The sequence below is a fragment of the Dermochelys coriacea genome, chromosome 23 (assembly GCF_009764565.3).
Source record: "Dermochelys coriacea isolate rDerCor1 chromosome 23, rDerCor1.pri.v4, whole genome shotgun sequence".
NCBI classification, from domain to species: domain Eukaryota; kingdom Metazoa; phylum Chordata; order Testudines; family Dermochelyidae; genus Dermochelys; species Dermochelys coriacea.
In genome coordinates, this window is record NC_050090.1 from 1809899 (window position 1) to 1825459 (window position 15561).

Here is a 15561-nt window from a genome sequence, read left to right on the forward strand (position 1 = left end):
GGCCAGAACTGGTTATGGGGACTGGGACTGGTGCTCAGCCGGTCGGGATCCCTTTGCCAGGGTGGCGGACACGGTGGATTTACACTCTCGTTGTACACTTTTGGGCTTTGTGTTGCAGCAAAGCATTCTGGGTGACATACACCTTCGCCTCTGCTCAGCAAGGATCCGAGGGCTGCTCCTGCGCAAAGCATGCTGGGTAACACAACATCCACATTGACCGTCGGGATTTTTGCTTTGTAGCCTGTTCGCTTCACGCAGGCACCTGGGCGGCTGCTCAGAAGCAGCTCAGTCTCAGATGGGTCAAAGGCCGCAAGGCGACGCTTCCGGAGGGAGAGCCCAGATTGTGTCTGTCTGTCCGTCTGTCTGCGCATCTCTTCCAGAACAGAGTTGGTGCTGAACCGCACGCACATGGGCGGCCTGTCTCTTTAAGAGATTTAAAGGGGCAGCGCATAGACAACCCAAATGGACTCGCCACATGCACGCGACCGAGGCTGCGAGGGGCCCGTTCATCCAAACTCGGATGCTGGCCCCGGATCAGAGCTGCCCCAAGTGCCCCCCAACTCTGCCTCGAGGTCCCACCTGAGAATGACCCCCAGCCCCCTGCCAGCCCAGCCCTGGGCTCCCCCCCGCCAGTTCTGCTGATGCCCCTCACTCCCAACCTGCAGCCCTCTGCTACCCCGCATAGAGCAGGCTCGGCAGAGGGGACCCCTTTGTTTCCAGGCCTGGTAACCCATGGCTCACTCACTCGCCTTATCCCCTTCATTAGAAATTTTAAACCAAGCTTAACCTTCTTTCCCTCATCCACCCCCCCATCTCCCCCCCATTAACCGAGCGCCGTTCCTTGGTTCACCTTTGCAAGGTCTCCAGCTCGGGCGTCGTCTCCTCCCATCTGTGCCCGGGGATCAGGGCAGATTAGAGTCCAATCTGTCTGTCTAGTTCACTGCTTTAAAACCTGCTGACAGGTTCAGAGATTAAATTTACCAACCCCCCCCCCTCGTCTCCCGTGTGCTCCTTCTCTCCCCACCCCCGGCCTCCGCGCGCCCGGGGTCACAGGATGAACCTGCATGAGACCTAGTGGGGGCGGGGACGCAGCTTCTTTTGGGTCACCCTGGGGTCCCTGTTGCTTTAAGGAACCCATGCCACTGCAGGGAGTGCGGGGCCCTGGCAGAGGGGAGGGGACGGAGGCGGGGAGCTGTGTATTTGTCTGTCTGTCCGTCCCTGGGGTGTGTATGTGTATCCTCATTCCAAGGCAGCTCCGACACACATCACCGTTTGGCTGTGCCTCAGTTTCCCTTTCTTAGCACAGTTCAGGCTGTGCCTCGGTTTCCCTGATCCCAGCAGAGTTCTGGCTCCCGGTGTCCCCTAGCTGTACCAGGCATCTCTGCTCCCAGCAGGATTTATTTTTTTGGCTACAGACTCTCTCGGCACTGACTCAGTTTCCCCAGTCAGAGCAGACAGCGCTCTCGCCCCCTTGGCCACTGAGTTTGGCCTTAGTGGGTTTTCACGTGAGCCCTCTGGGTTCAACCCTGTGACATCAAGGGATGTAACTTCACACATACCCCCGCCCCTGGGTCCCTGACCCTCGCTCCCCACCCCGCAGCAACCTCTCCCCCACTTCAACACAGCTCAGCTTGTCCAGCCCCAGCCTCCCTGAGGGGAACTATCGGTGCCAACGGTGCCGGGCATTTCTGGACCATGGAACTGGGCTGAAACCTGGCAAACTCGCTTCACCCACAGGCACCGAAAGACGGGAGTTAACAGCAGTCACGGGGGGGGGCGCCCGCCTGACGTCTGCCAGGCCTGGCTGCGTGAGGCCCAGCCTGCCCCTGGGCTGGCAGTACGGCCCAGGGCCAATTCACACAATTCACGGACCAGCTACCCCAGTGTAACCCAGTCCTATCCATGGGAACAGCTGCCAAGCAACCTCCCGCTCTGAGCCCCAGTGACATGCGTTGGCTTGGCCCCCACGATCCCACCTAAACCCCTGAAATCCACCGGCTGTTATTCGCAGTCAGCAGGGCTATATCCCGGGCCCCGACCCAGGATCAGGCCCAGCTTGTTCGAGGTGCTGTACGAATAACCCAAGCGCTGCCCCTGCTCCAAACCGCCGCCAGTCTAGAAACCCCCTGCCCGTCAGCCCTGATCTCAGTTGGGGTCTGTGCAGCGCCCGGCGCAACGGGGCCCCAATCTCAGCTGTGGTCTAGGCAGCGCCCGGCGCGACAGGGCCCCAATCTCAGTTGGGTTCTGGGCCGCGCCCGGCGCGATGGGGCCCCAATCTCAGTCGGGGTCCGGGCAGCGCCCGGCACAATGGATCTGAATCTGCTTCCTACTGGAGCCCCATCATCTGTTAATTCCCTCCAAGCCCCCCACTCTTGGGACTAGTGTGACATGCCCCGGATGCAGGTTTCCGAGGGATTGGGGGTACCTCCCATGTGCAGGTCTCCTGGAGGTTGGGAGTGCAGCTGTCCTGGGGTTCACACCCACGCTGTGCAGCTCTCGGGGGTTGAGGGGCTGCACGGCACTGGAGGAGGCTGGGCAGGGCAGCTGTGGTATGTCCGCAGGGGATTTGCCAGGTGTGACCCACATTGCCCCAGCACCCCCAGGCCTGGCGTGGGTCACATGGGCGCTGGCATCACCGGCTTAGAGCCGAGTGGATTTGCGATGTCGTTTGAGGGCGGATTTAGGGGTTAAAGGGAAATGGATTTTTTCAAAACACAACATTCATTACAGGGGCTGAATTAAAGATGCTCTGGGAGCAGAGCAGGGAGCACGGGCCGGGGGGGAGTGAGGAGGCGATGCCACCCCCCCACTCACCCGCCCCCCTTCATACCCAGACAACTTCAGTGCAGGGACCTGGGCTGGCAGCTACTGGGGCCGGGGCTCCTGGCTTGGGGGAGGCCGTGTGCAATTTCTGCTCCTGCTACACAAGCACAGAAGTGGGGCTGGGAGCCAGGACTCCTGGGTTCTCTCTGCAGCTCTGGGAGGAGAGTGAGGTCTAGTGGATAGAGCAGGGGCTGGGGGTCCGGACCCCTGAATGTTGGGAATGGCCAACAGGGGATGGATCACTCGATAACTGCCCTGTGCTGTTCATTCCCTCTGGGGCACCTGGCTCTGGCCGCTGTGGGCAGACAGGACACTGGACTGGACGGACCTTTGCTCTGACCCGGGCTGGCCGCTCTTCTGTTCTCCTGTTCTGGGTTAGAGCACAGGAGCCAGGGGCCCCTCGCCCAGCAATGAGACGCGGGTCCTCTGGGCTGCGGCGTGGGGGCTGTACATACAGGGACCCCTCGCCCAGCCCTGAGATGCAGCCATCTCTGGGGTGGGGCACAGCAGCTGATTAAGGTCCCACAGCATTTGTGAGAGGGAGAGTTGGTGTTTTGCCCCACTCCATGGGGGATAATTCACATCAATGCAGACAGATGGATTTGTAAGGTCTTGCCCGTGTTCATCCCCCCAGAAGCCAATGGACCGAATCCCTCCATCACACTCACGCCCTCAGGCAAGGAGCTCAGTCTCCTGTAATGTTAGCCAGGAATGCGCCTTTCATGGTTGGGAACTACAGAGCTGCTGCCACACATGGAATAATTTTTTTGCCAGCAGAGCCCGGAGGCCCAGACCAAGATCAGGCCCCATCGTGTCAGGCACTGCCCAGACCCCAAACCAAGATCAGGGTCCTGTCGCGCCGGGCACTGCCCAGACCCCAACCAAGATTAGGGCCCCGTCACACGGGCACTCCACAGACCCCAACCGAGATCAGGGCCCCATCAAGCCGGGCACTGCACAGACCCCGACTGAGGTCAGGGTCCCATCTTGCCGGGTGCTGCATGGACACTGAAGAAGACTGACCCTGCTCCAAATAGCTCACTGTTCTAATAGATGAAGAGAGGATCATTCTCCCCATATGGATGAGGAAACTGAGGCCCAGAGCAGGGCAATGACTTGCCCAAGGAGCCTGTTACAGAGCTGGGAATTTAACCCAGATCTCCTGAGACCCAGGGCAGCCGTAACCACAATCCTCTGGGAGCTGGACTCCTGGGTTCTATCCCAGGGATGGGGGTCTGGTGGTTAGAGCAGGGGGGGCTGGTAGCCCGGACTCCTGGGTTCTGTCCCTGGCTCTGGGAGGGGAGCGGGGTCTGGTGCTTAGAGCAGGGGGGCTGGTAGCCCCCGGACTCCTGGGTTCTATTCCTGGTTCCACCACTGACTCCCTGCAGACTCTGGTCGGGCTGGCCCAGCCGCTCCCCGCCGGGATTGCGTCACCTTTCCCGCGTTGGCCCCCGTGGGCCGGTCTCTTTTTAATTAAAGCCGGTTCCACAGGGTCCCCTGCGCCCGGCCACCGGTGGCAGCTGTCAGCCAGCATCGTGGAACCAATTTGTCATCTCTCCCGGGCTCCCTAATCCCCTCTAATTCAGTTACCCAGCTGCGGAGGGGGCAGAGGCCCTAAGCCGATTGGGACATTTGCTAAATGAGATCAGTAAAAATAACAAATTGTGTGTGTGTGCGGCAGGCGAGCGAGGCGCTCGGCCTGGCCCCGGGGGGTGCAGGGCCCTGCATTGGGGAGATGGAGGAGGAGGGCCAAGGTGGGAAAGGTGACGCGATCCCAGCAGGGAGTGGCTGGGCCAGCCCGACTGGAGTCTCCAGGAGCAAGTTAGGCCCCGACCTCAGTGGGTGTGAGATCGGGAGGCTCAGACAGTGCTGGGTGGATCCCACCAAGTGTACAATGTTAGCCGGGGGTCAGGACCCTGCTGTCCTCCCACAACTGGGAGAGAACCCAGGAGTCCTGGCACCCAGCCCACCCTGCTCTAACCACTAGAGCCCCAGTCCCTTCCCAGAGCCAGGAATAGGACCAAGGTAGCCAGGCTCCCAGCCCCCTCCCACACTTAGGCAAATCACTTCCCCCTCTCTGTGCCTCAGTTTCTCCTCCCGCCCTCCCCACACTCAGACCCCCGCCATGGCAGGCGCAGCGGGGGAGACGCTCCCGGCCCTGCCAGGCTCCCAGATGGATGAAGGACAATTGGCCCCGTTTCACAGAGGCCTGGAGAGAAGGTGACTCCCGCCCGGAGCCTTAGCTGCTAGGCTGCGCTGCCTGGCACAGCCCCTCCAGCCCTGCTTCACGCCCCGGCCCTGAAGAGCTGCTGCAGCCCCCCATCAGGCCAGCTAGCCCCTGCTCCCCCCACCCTGCCACCCTGCCACCCCTGAGCCTGGGCAGTGAGCAGGAGGGACAGGACGGACCCTCAGCGACCCCCTCGACCCTAGTCAGCCCCATTACAGGCCTGAACCCAGCCCGACGGCCTGGCCAGCCAGCCAGCGGAGAGTGGGGGCTGGGATTATTGGGTTCTCTCCCCAGTTCTGGGAGGGGAATGGGGTCTAGTGGTTAGAGCAGGGGGCGGGGCTGGGAGCCAGGACTCCTGGGTTCTGTGAGAGGATGCAGAGGACGGCCCTGTGCCGTCTGGGGCAGATGCAGCCTGGGCCCTGCCCTGCAATGGAGGAACCCCCCGACACAGAACCCCGCTGGGGGGGCATGTCTGAGACACAGGGCTCAGAGTTATGGCCTGACAAGGGAAAGACCATGAGAGCAATGGGAAGGAGGGAAAAGCCCACAACAGAGGCCAGGGATTTTCTGAGGAACTTCAGCCCCTCAAGTTCCAGTGGGATTCAGGCACCTTTGGGTCCCCTGGAAATCCCAGCCTGAGCTCGGGGCTTGGCCCTGCCCTCATGAGAGTCTGGCCATTGCCTCGGGTCAGCTCCCATTTCCTCCCTCCACACGCCCACAGCCACTGGGCCTGCCTCAGTTTCCCCTAGTGCACTGAAGGCAATTGGGGAGGGGCAAGGAGGTCAAGCTCCTGGAGGGGCGATGGGGAGGGTAACACTGAGGGTGATGTTGTGGTCCCATTGAAATTGGGGGCAGGGCGCCCTGAGCAAAGGCCGGTGATTTCATGACACGAGTGACTCCAGGTTCACTCACAGCTGGGCCCTGGGGGCCAGGCCAAGTGGTTCCTGTGGCTAACGGTGGGATTACCTCCTGAACAGACGTGGCTGCTTGTTGCAGAGACCTCTGGTGCCTGCCCCCCCAAAATCAGCAGGAACGGGGGGCTCCAGACAGAGCTGAGGAGATGGGCGTTGGCGCAGAGTGGAGAGCGCTCACCAAGGGCATGTACCCCCCATCCCCGCCAGCCCCCCTCACCCCTCAGCGGGTTCACACCTCGGCCCTTCTGCTCCCCTGCCTCAGGGCATCCCCACGGGCCCCTGGAGCAACCAGGAGATGTTCCCAGCTAATTTGACCGAAGACCCTCAGCCCTGACCAGGAGCCACCACTGCTAGCCCAGCCCAGGGCTCCCCACTTCCCAGCCCTGCCGGTGCCCCTCACTCTCGACCCGCAGCCCCTGCTACCCCAGCCCTGGGCTCCCCCTCCAGCTCTGTCGGTGCTCCCACCCCCAACCTGCAGCCCCTGCTACCCCGGCCCTGGGCTCCCCCCACCAGCTCTGTCGGTGCCCCTCACTCCTGACCCGCAGCCCCTGCTAGCCCAGCCCTGAGCCCCCCAGCTCTGCCGGTGCCCCTCACTCCCAACCGTAGCCCCCTGCCAGCCCAGTCCTGGGGTGTCCCCCCCACCAGCTCTGCTGGTGCCCCTCACTCCAGACCCTGCTACCCTGGCCCTGGGCTCCCCCCCGCCAGCTCCGCTGGTGTCCCTCACTCCCGACCGCAGCCCCCTGCCAGCCCAGCCCTGGCCCCCCCCCAGTCTGCCAGGGCCCCTCAATCCCGACCACAGCCCCCTGCCAGCCCAGCCCTGGGCTCCCCTCCAGCTCTGCTGGTGCCTCTCAATCCTGCCCTACCCCATTACCCCTATTAGAGCCCTCACCTGGGTGAAGTGACCCAGGTGTGTGAGCATTTTGCAGGCCCGGGGCTAAAATTAGCAATGGCAAGAACCAAAAAAGCCAGCCCAGAACTCCGGGTTCTTTGCACTTTTTTTTTATTTTTTAAATCTTTAAACCACCAAAAACTGGGGGCTGGTACAGGAACTGGCCTCTCGCTAAAACAAGAATAAATATCAAGTCCTCAAAAATAGTTCGCATTGAAATTCTGTTTCTCCTACAGACACTGGAGTTTGACACCTAACAAAACTAGTCTAAAAAGCCCCCCTCTACATCAAGTTACAAAATAGCCTTTTTGTTTTTAAGCCAGTACTTTAGTGCACACAAAAAACAATCAAATTCTTTGCAGATATTTATTGTCTCAGCTTGCTTTTCTTTTCTTTTTAATGTTTTTTGCCCCCGTTTCTTTAAAAACAAAACGCCTGGAGCAAACCTACGGCTAGAAAAAAGCAAAAAAGAAAAAATTTCCACAGATAGAGGCGTGAAAATAAAACCAGCTAGTCATAGGCGGTGGAGACATGACCTCCTAATGCCGAGGGATGTGGCAACGTTAGCAGCTAGGCAGTTCGTTGCTCCTTTGCAAAGGGAAGAGCAGCAGAAATGAGGTATTCAGCCAAAAAATAAATTAAAACAGCCTTTGTCAGTGAAGGTGGAAATGGGGCTCCTTGTGGCGGCTCGCGGGAAAACAAAACAAAGAACTACAGAATTGCCCAAAACAAAACTCACAACCCGTTGGGGTTTATTTACATGCAAAAATTCTAAATGCGGCCGTGCAGTTCCACAGTGCCCCAGCTCTTGTCTAGTCCAATTCCCCGCTGCAAAGTGCTACCAGAGCCGGAGTGTTTTGCACGGGTGAAAATGATTGCATGGAGACGTTTGGGCCCCACAGTGAGCTGTAAAGTGGCTGGTTTCAATGCAAACCCCTGGCCAGGAGAATTAATCTGGGGCAGCAGATGTGCAAGGTGAGGTGGCTTCTGATGTTAGAACTGTCCCCAGAGCAAATGGCCACTCCAGTTCAGAGCTCTAGGAGCCGGAACCAGCTGAATCTGTGTGGGGCTGCCTCAGACAGAGACAGAGCTGAACCCAAATCCGCTACATCTTTGGGGGAGTTTCTACACAGCCAGCTTTGGAAAAGGGGAACAGTCAAAGGGGTCTGGTTAGAAAAGAAACATCTGGGTTCTCCATAGTCTTGCACCCACTAGTTCGGAACAGGTGTGGACGAGAATTCTTCCGATCCGGTTTCATGCCTCTTCTGCACTAGTGTAAATGAGTGTGCAAGGCAATGGGGAAATTGGGCCTCAAAGCGTCACCAATTCTCCTTTCTCCCCCAACACACTTTTAAACACAGCCAAAGGTGGGGGGCAGGGGGAAGCTCCATGTGAATGCAACGGGGTCAGGTTCTCAGCTGGTCCACCCTGCAATTCCATTCTGCGCTGCTGGGCTCTGACCCCTGCCCCACAACTTGGCTGGAAACCAGGATGATTCAGAGAAGCAGCTGGACGTTCGACAGCGGGGATCCATGCCGAGTTTCCCCACCTCCTGGCTAGTCACCATCTCAGCTCTCCTCCCTGCACAAGCCAGAGGACCCAATCCTGTCCCCATCCCAGAGAGTTTTGCCACCAGGGTCCGAGAGCAGCAGGAGCCAAACCCAGTTTGACTACACCCCTTTCTGGCCCCAAGCTGACAAGCCCACGGGGCCTGTGCGAACGGCTTCCAGGATCGGGGCCCCCATTGTGTGGGAAGTTGTGCTTTGTGCCTGGACTTTGCCTGAGACCCCCCCCAAGGTATTTCAGCACCTAACTCCCATGGGAAAGCGATTTTTCCAGCCCTGCAAAGAGCCCGAAGGCCTGGTCACTTGCCACAGGTGGTACCGAGGCTGCAGCATTCGAAATCAACGCATTCCGGGAGATTTTGGGGGTTGAACAGATGAACAATAAACAGAAAAACGCCCCCCAGGCTGAAGCCCGGAAGAGCCGGGGCAGTTGGCTGAGCGTTTGGCCCAGGCCATACACCGGTCAGTCTCACGGTGGAGCGCGAGGCAGGGGAGCCCTCAAAGCACAAGCATTTGTTGTCACTTTCAAGTTAACCCCCCCTCCCCAAATAATTGGTTTTGCACCCAAAATATCCAGGGGGGGAGGGAAATGGAGGCTAGAATAAAACACCACCCTGCAAACAGCCAGGCAGGCCTTGACCCTGGCTTGCGCCGCTGGTCTCTCAGCATTGATCTCTCCCCTCCAACTTGCTAAGTGCGACCGGGTCCCTTGCTCCGCTTCACAACCTGTGTTGCTTGCTTGAGACAGGGGTGTGGCCTGGCCACGGACCCATTCCGGGGTGCGTCAGCCCAGCAGCTCTGTGGCACGGGTTGGGGTGCTGGAGGGGGACCCCAGGGAGAGTTTGTGTCCAGACGCCTCTACCGAGAGCCCCCGGTACGGCCACGCCACTCCGATCCTGGCTCCACATAGCAGAGGGAGCCTGAAGACTCAGGATTTACATGTGGGGGGGAGGAGTGGGGTCTAGACATATGCTCTCTAAATGCTCAATTCCCGCCCCCCCCAGCCAGGGGGCCTCATTTCCACACCCCCCCCCCATATATTTTTACTGGTGCTCTGCATTGTTCCTTTGATCCAGCAATGTTTCTCAGCTTCCAGTGTTAAAGGCTCCCATCCTGAACCCGCTGCTGAAATGCAGCCACTTCTTGGGCAGAGCTCAGCTGCTGGCGTCCCAGCTGGGCAGCGCGGGGAAAGCAGGGCAGACCCTCTCTCTGGCAGGATGTGGCCGGTGAGGTCTCCACCCAGAGGAGACGGGACCTCAGTTCCGGACGACTGGACTGTGGGCAGCTGAACCTGGAGCCGGTTCAAACCTGACGCTCCCTAAGCCGTCCTCGCTGGGCTGTGACCTCGGCACACGCCCTTCGCCCTGGCCCTCAGCTTTGCAAGCACAGAGCTGTCCATCCACAGATCCCATGGCCCCATGCAAATGGAGGGCACGACAGAAGGGGAAACCGAGGCACGGGGTGGCACATCTGACACCCAGTCATTGGCTGAGCTGGAAATAAAGCTGAGGAGAACTGACTCCTGGTCCCCACTTCTCTAAACCTCGCTCCCCTCCCAGCACCGGAAAAAGAACCCAGGAGTCCTGGCAGCACATGCCTGGACCTAACTCCTCCACCTCACGCCCTATTTCTCTCCACCCTTCACTTTCTTCGCTCAGACCCCCCCACCCCCCGCCTCCTTTGAAGGATCAGGCCAGGGCTAGAGAGAAACCTGCCAGGGGTGGGGGGCTACTTCCTACCCAGAACCAGCTGTGTCACTTCCCAGCTCCACCCCTACAGATCCAGGTGCCACTTGGTGGGAGTGGCACAGACTGTGGGGGCTGCCACACCAGCCAGCCCCCGCCCCAAGGAAATCAGCAGGGTGGGATCCCAGCTGAGATTCCTCGACAGATTTCATGTCCGGGGCTCGGGCGGAAAAAAAACCCGAGGCACCGCCCGGCGCGAGGGGCCCATGTGGCCATACCGGGTGGGGTCCTCAGCCCCCGAACAACCAATCAGGGCAAGTTTCCAAGGAAGGGCAAACCCCTCGTGATGCCGGGAAAGGGGGAATCCCTCCTCAGTCAGATCCCCAATGCTGGTTGCAATCTCAGTCCAGCGATGGACGTGGGTCGGAGCCCAGGTGGTTTGAGGAGGTAGCAGCGGGGAGGGGAGAGATGGGCCTTCGGGGGGGGGGGAAGCATGGACAGGGGGTGTCTCCCTGGCTGTCTCCTGCCACTTCACAAGACCTGGAACTTCCAGGAGCTCTGATCTTTGTAATCCAAGCAGTCCGCGGTGTTGAAATTGAGTTTCCAAGAGGCCGTCTGATCCTTGTAGTCTAAGCAATCCACCGAGCCGAAGCTGAGCCCGGCCGTGCCGTAGCCCTGGCTGGACAGGGAGGCCGGGGACTGGCTGAGGTGGCTGCCCATGGCCGGGGCGGCGATGGGGCTCAGGGCAGCGCCGGGGGCGGAGAGCTGCGGGTGCATGGGTGAGAGGTAGGAGCCGCAGTCCAGGCCGGTGAAGTAGGAGGAGGAGCCAGTGTAGCTCTGGGGGTAGCCGGTGGCCTGGGTGTAGGTCATCGGGTAGGTGGCGGAGCGCTGCATGCAGGGGGTGGCCGAGGAGGCCAGGGGGTCGGGGATGGGGGAGATGGAGGCCGGGCTCCAGATGGAGACGGTGGCACTGGCCGTGGAACTGGGGGTGCCCGAGGCGCCGGCAGGCGGGGGGCTGTACTGGCCGTTGGTGCTGGTTTCCGAGCTGGTCTCCCGGGCCGGTGAGCTCTTCTTCTTGGCCGGGCGCACCTTGGCCTGGCCACTGTTCTGGTGCTGCTGGCGGCACTTGGCCCGTCGGTTCTTGAACCAAACCTGCCGGGAGAGGAGTGGGGGGGCAGGGGCTGAGCCACGGAGCTCAGGGGGGTCCGTTTCCCCTGGCCATGGCCCAGCTGCAACAGCTGCTGGAGCCCAGCTCCGCCCCCTCCTGCTGGGTTGGGGGGGTCGCGAAGCGCCCGTCTCGCCCTCCCCTCCTAGGGCTGGTCTCTAGCCATTGAGCCTCCTGGATGACTGTACTCGGGGGTGGGGTGGGGTTATCCTGCCCCATCTCTCAGAGGATCTCAAAGCCCCAGAACTAGGGCAGAACAGAGCCAGCTGTTGTTAGTATTATCCCCAGAGCAGATAGGGAAACCGAGGCTGAAGGGGGAAGCCTCTAGAATAATCCTATAATATCGGGATCTCTGAGAGCGTCGAGCATGGGGGATTTCCTGGCAGGAGCAGGGTAGAACTCAGCTGCTCCTCATCCAAAAGTCACACACACACGCACAGGGACACACACAGGCACACTGCCTTACACCCAGCCTCGAATTTGTCCTCACCCTGGCCTGGTGATGTCTCTCTCCTGTTCTTGGGCAACCTCTGTTCCCAAGACTCAACCCTTCCCATGGTGACTCACAGCCATTAAGGCTGGAGCCAACCCATTCCGGGTCCCCCCAGTCTGCTGCCTGCCTGGTCTAGTCCCAGACAGCTCAGCCGCCGGACACCGGGGCGACAATTCCACCCGGCCCTGCATGGGCATCAGTAGGAGGTGGCTATTTTTTGTATCCCTCCAAAAACGGCTGTGAAGTTGCAACCCCAGGATCCAGAGTCTTTGTTTCCAGCATTAGCAACCGCAGGGCAGATGTCAAAGATTAACTTCTCCTGCTACCTGGGAAGCTGAACGGAGTCTAAGAGAAGGGCAAGTGCTGCCAGTGCTGGAAACAAGGCCTCTGCATTCTGGACTTAGCCCTTCGCTGTCATTTTGGGGAGTGAACTTGCCCCATGAACATCTCCCGAGAAACCCGGACTGTTTCCTGTAGGACGCAGACGGAGGGTGGCCAATTATCAGGAGCTCTCACGTGGCAAATTTTAAAAGAGTCCAAATTTTACTGATTTCTAACTTAAAAATTGCATGATTTCTAAGCCAAATCTCGGGATTTGTTAACACTCAGGGTTGGCAATGTGGGGGAGCGTGCTGGGCAGCTGTTGAGTCAGCTCTGAGCTCCGGGCAGCTAGGCTCTGTCTACATGGGAAAGCGAAACCAACTGAGCTTACACCGGTTTATTTAACCCAAGCCCAAAGGCAGGCACGCTCCGGTTTCGGTTTCGAAGCGGCTCGTTGGGGTGTAAACAGTGGGCTGAAGCAAAACTGAAGTCAAGTCGCACAGCAGGCTGATCTCCACGCATGGGTTTTGTCCCAATACAACCGAGTCAGCCGGGGGGTGGTATTTGACTGATATAGTTGTACCAGTCTGACCCCTCGTGTGGAGGCAGTTTTACTGGGATGAAAGCGTCTTAAGCTGGGGGTCACCCACTTTGTAGCTTCTGTCAGTCAACCGTATTGCACCCCACAGGGGCTGTTGGCAGGGAGTGGGCAGGGGGCAGAGTAGGGGGTGCTCTTCCAGGCAGTCAGTGCTGGCACCAATGCCCCAGCACAGCATTAGGGGGTGCTGTGCTGCAGGGAGTGGGGTGGGGGGGTTCAGTAGGGGGCGCTCTCCCCTCCCAGGTCGGTCTGGCCCCGATGTCATCTTCCAGCAGAGACAAAACAGCTTTGCCCTCCTGTGGCCACGTTGCAAAGAGTCCAGGTGTTTACTCAGGTGCCCAGCTGGGATAACCACATGCATCCTCCCAAATCCCCTGGCAGCTTCCCTGGACTTCAGCTCCTACCCAGCCCTGCAAGGTTCACAGCACAGCCCCCTGGCTCCACTCCAGAGGTGGCCACCTTTCTGGGCGGGGCAAATACCCCCTCTTGATATCACATGCATTGGGTTACATTTGTGGGGTCCCACAGGGGATGTAAAATCCTGTTCCACCTCCATTGCAAGCTAGGATTTCCCCAGAGGTTGCTGAGAGCTACACACAGAACTCAAACCTGCTCCCAAACCCCAGCACGCTGCTAAAGGAGAATCCCCATCGGCTGTCAGCAATATAGGGCTTATGACACCAAGGTGAGCAGTTCCAATTCCACCCAGCAGAGGGCGGCAGCCAGCCATGTGTGCTCACACATACACACTTTCCAGCAGGAGGCAGTAGTATATACACACACGCATGCACACACACACACACACAACTGTCTGGCCGGGGCCAGTCTGGGCTCCCATCCTCACCTGCACCCGGGACTCTGGCAGGTTGATCTTGAGCGCTACCTCCTCCCGCATGAAGATGTCGGGGTAGCGGGTCTTAGCGAAGAGGGCCTCCAGAATGTCCAGCTGGGCCCGCGTGAAGGTCGTCCGCTCACGCCGCTGCTTCCGTGGGGTGGCTGTTGGGGGGGAGAGGAGATGGTTTCGCCTGCTGTTCTCAGGGTGGGACGGACAAGCTGGGGGGGGGGGTTGTCCCCGGAGCGGGGAGCTGGGGGAGCAGCAATCAGCGCTCTCCCCCAGGCATCTGCTTCTCCCTGCCCTTCGGTGACCCCCCTCCAGGGCACTGCATTACTGTAATACACCTAATAAATAACGTACAGCGTCTAGCATCTGGGGGGCCTGGCCCACAACTGGGGCGCCAAGGCGCTACTGTAATACACCTACCAAATAATCATAATCATTCAGCCCTGGGTGTCTGGGCCACTCCACAGCTCAGAGCAATCTGTTACCAGAGAAAGAGATCTTGGCTAAGGCAACGGCATTTGTAGCTCAGAAGGCAGGAGAGTCTAGTGGTTAGACCACAAAGCTCAGGATCAGTGACCTTGGAGGAACTGGGCCATCGTCGCTGTGTGCCTCGGTTTCCCACCCGCCCAGTGGAGAAGAGGGCTCCGCCCATAGCATGGCAGGGGGAGGGCGGACCGTTATTTTGGTGCATTTGTTTCAGCGTTACGAGGGTGGATGGGTCTCGAAAATGCCGCCCAAAAAAACCCAGTGTGTGATTTACGGAACAGGCCAGCTAGGACTTGGCCAGGCTGGGTTACAGACTGCGAGGGTTCGGATGCTCCAAGGGGGGGTGAGAGGAGCCGGGCAGAGCTGCCCGTGTCTGTCAGTGTGAAGGCCCCAGCAGCCTTTCCCGAGGCTCTGGCCTGCAGGTCAGCTCTTTCCGGTGCCGTCATTGGCCTGGCTGTATGGAGAGTGGGGCCAGAGGGTGCAAGCAGGGGAGGCTTTCGTTGCACAAGTTGCCATGTGGCCATTTGCACCAGGGCAATGTGAGGGCAAAATGCCACCATGACAGGATCACCCACATTGCACTGGGGCAAGTGGGTGTGCAAGGGGCAGTGCACTGCATTGGGCTGGGCGTGCAAGGGGCAGTGCACAGGGGAATGAGACCCTTTAATGCAGCTACTCCTGATTCACACCTGTTGCAGTGGAGAGTCAGAGCCCGTGGAGAGTGAGACCACAGGGTTTTAATGACTAGTGACTTTAGACCCCTCCTCATTTTGAGTCTCCACCTGCCCTTCCGGGCGGAGGGGGTGGCAATGTTTAGCAGTGTGTGAAAATCAGATCTCTTTGAGGAGCCTCAGGTATGGGCCGTCCAATCCCAAGTCACTTTTGAAACTCACGACCTTGTGGTCACGCATCACATGTGATGCACACCCAGATTGCTTGGGGTGCGTGTGCATTGGGGACGCATGGTCAAGATTAGAGGAACACTGCACTAGGTCACACGTTTGCTCAGCATTTCTCCTGTGTCTGTGCTTAGAGTTGGGGGATCCTACAGCAGGGTCCGGTTCAAAGCCAGGAACCCAGAAATCCCCCGCAATGTTGGGCTGAGCTTGGATCTGAACTTTCTCGCCAGCTCCACCTCTGAGAAACACAGTCAGCTTCTCAGTTTGCGACTTGTGCCATCATCTGCACCTGGGCACTGCTGAATGTAACACACCATGGAACTGGAATGAGAGCCGTTCGCACTCACATCGCACGAATGTAAAGGTCTGTGGACAAGGGGCCTGGGAATGGCGAAGCCGGCTTGTCTCTCGCCAGCAGTTTAACCTCTAAGAGGTTCTTAGGCCAAATTATAATTAGTGTTAGGGAAACCAAATAACTATGCACATAGACATGTCTAAATCATCGCAATTTATTTATTGCTAGCTAGTGAGTCTGCTGTGACAAGTGATATTAACAAACATACAAGTATCACTTGTCACAGCAGACTTACTCAGCCCTACCAACCCTGGGGACAAAGTAAGCCCTGGGGGAGGGCCAGGAGAGATGGGGGTGCAG

At 59.0% G+C, this 15561-nt stretch overlaps 1 protein-coding gene across 2 annotated transcripts in view; it reads right to left on the minus strand.

Moving 5' to 3' along the window:
- Positions 1-6965: 6965 nt before the first annotated feature.
- CRX (cone-rod homeobox) overlaps positions 6966-15561 on the minus strand; it is a 37583-nt gene continuing 28987 nt past the window's right edge. For both annotated transcript variants that reach the window (XM_043501089.1, XM_043501090.1), the window contains 2 exons: positions 13525-13676; positions 6966-11255 (listed from right to left, as the gene is read on the minus strand). In XM_043501089.1, coding sequence (XP_043357024.1) covers positions 10635-11255; positions 13525-13676 — 773 coding nt within the window. In that variant the 3' untranslated portion in view covers positions 6966-10634. The remainder of the gene's footprint in view (positions 11256-13524; positions 13677-15561) is intronic.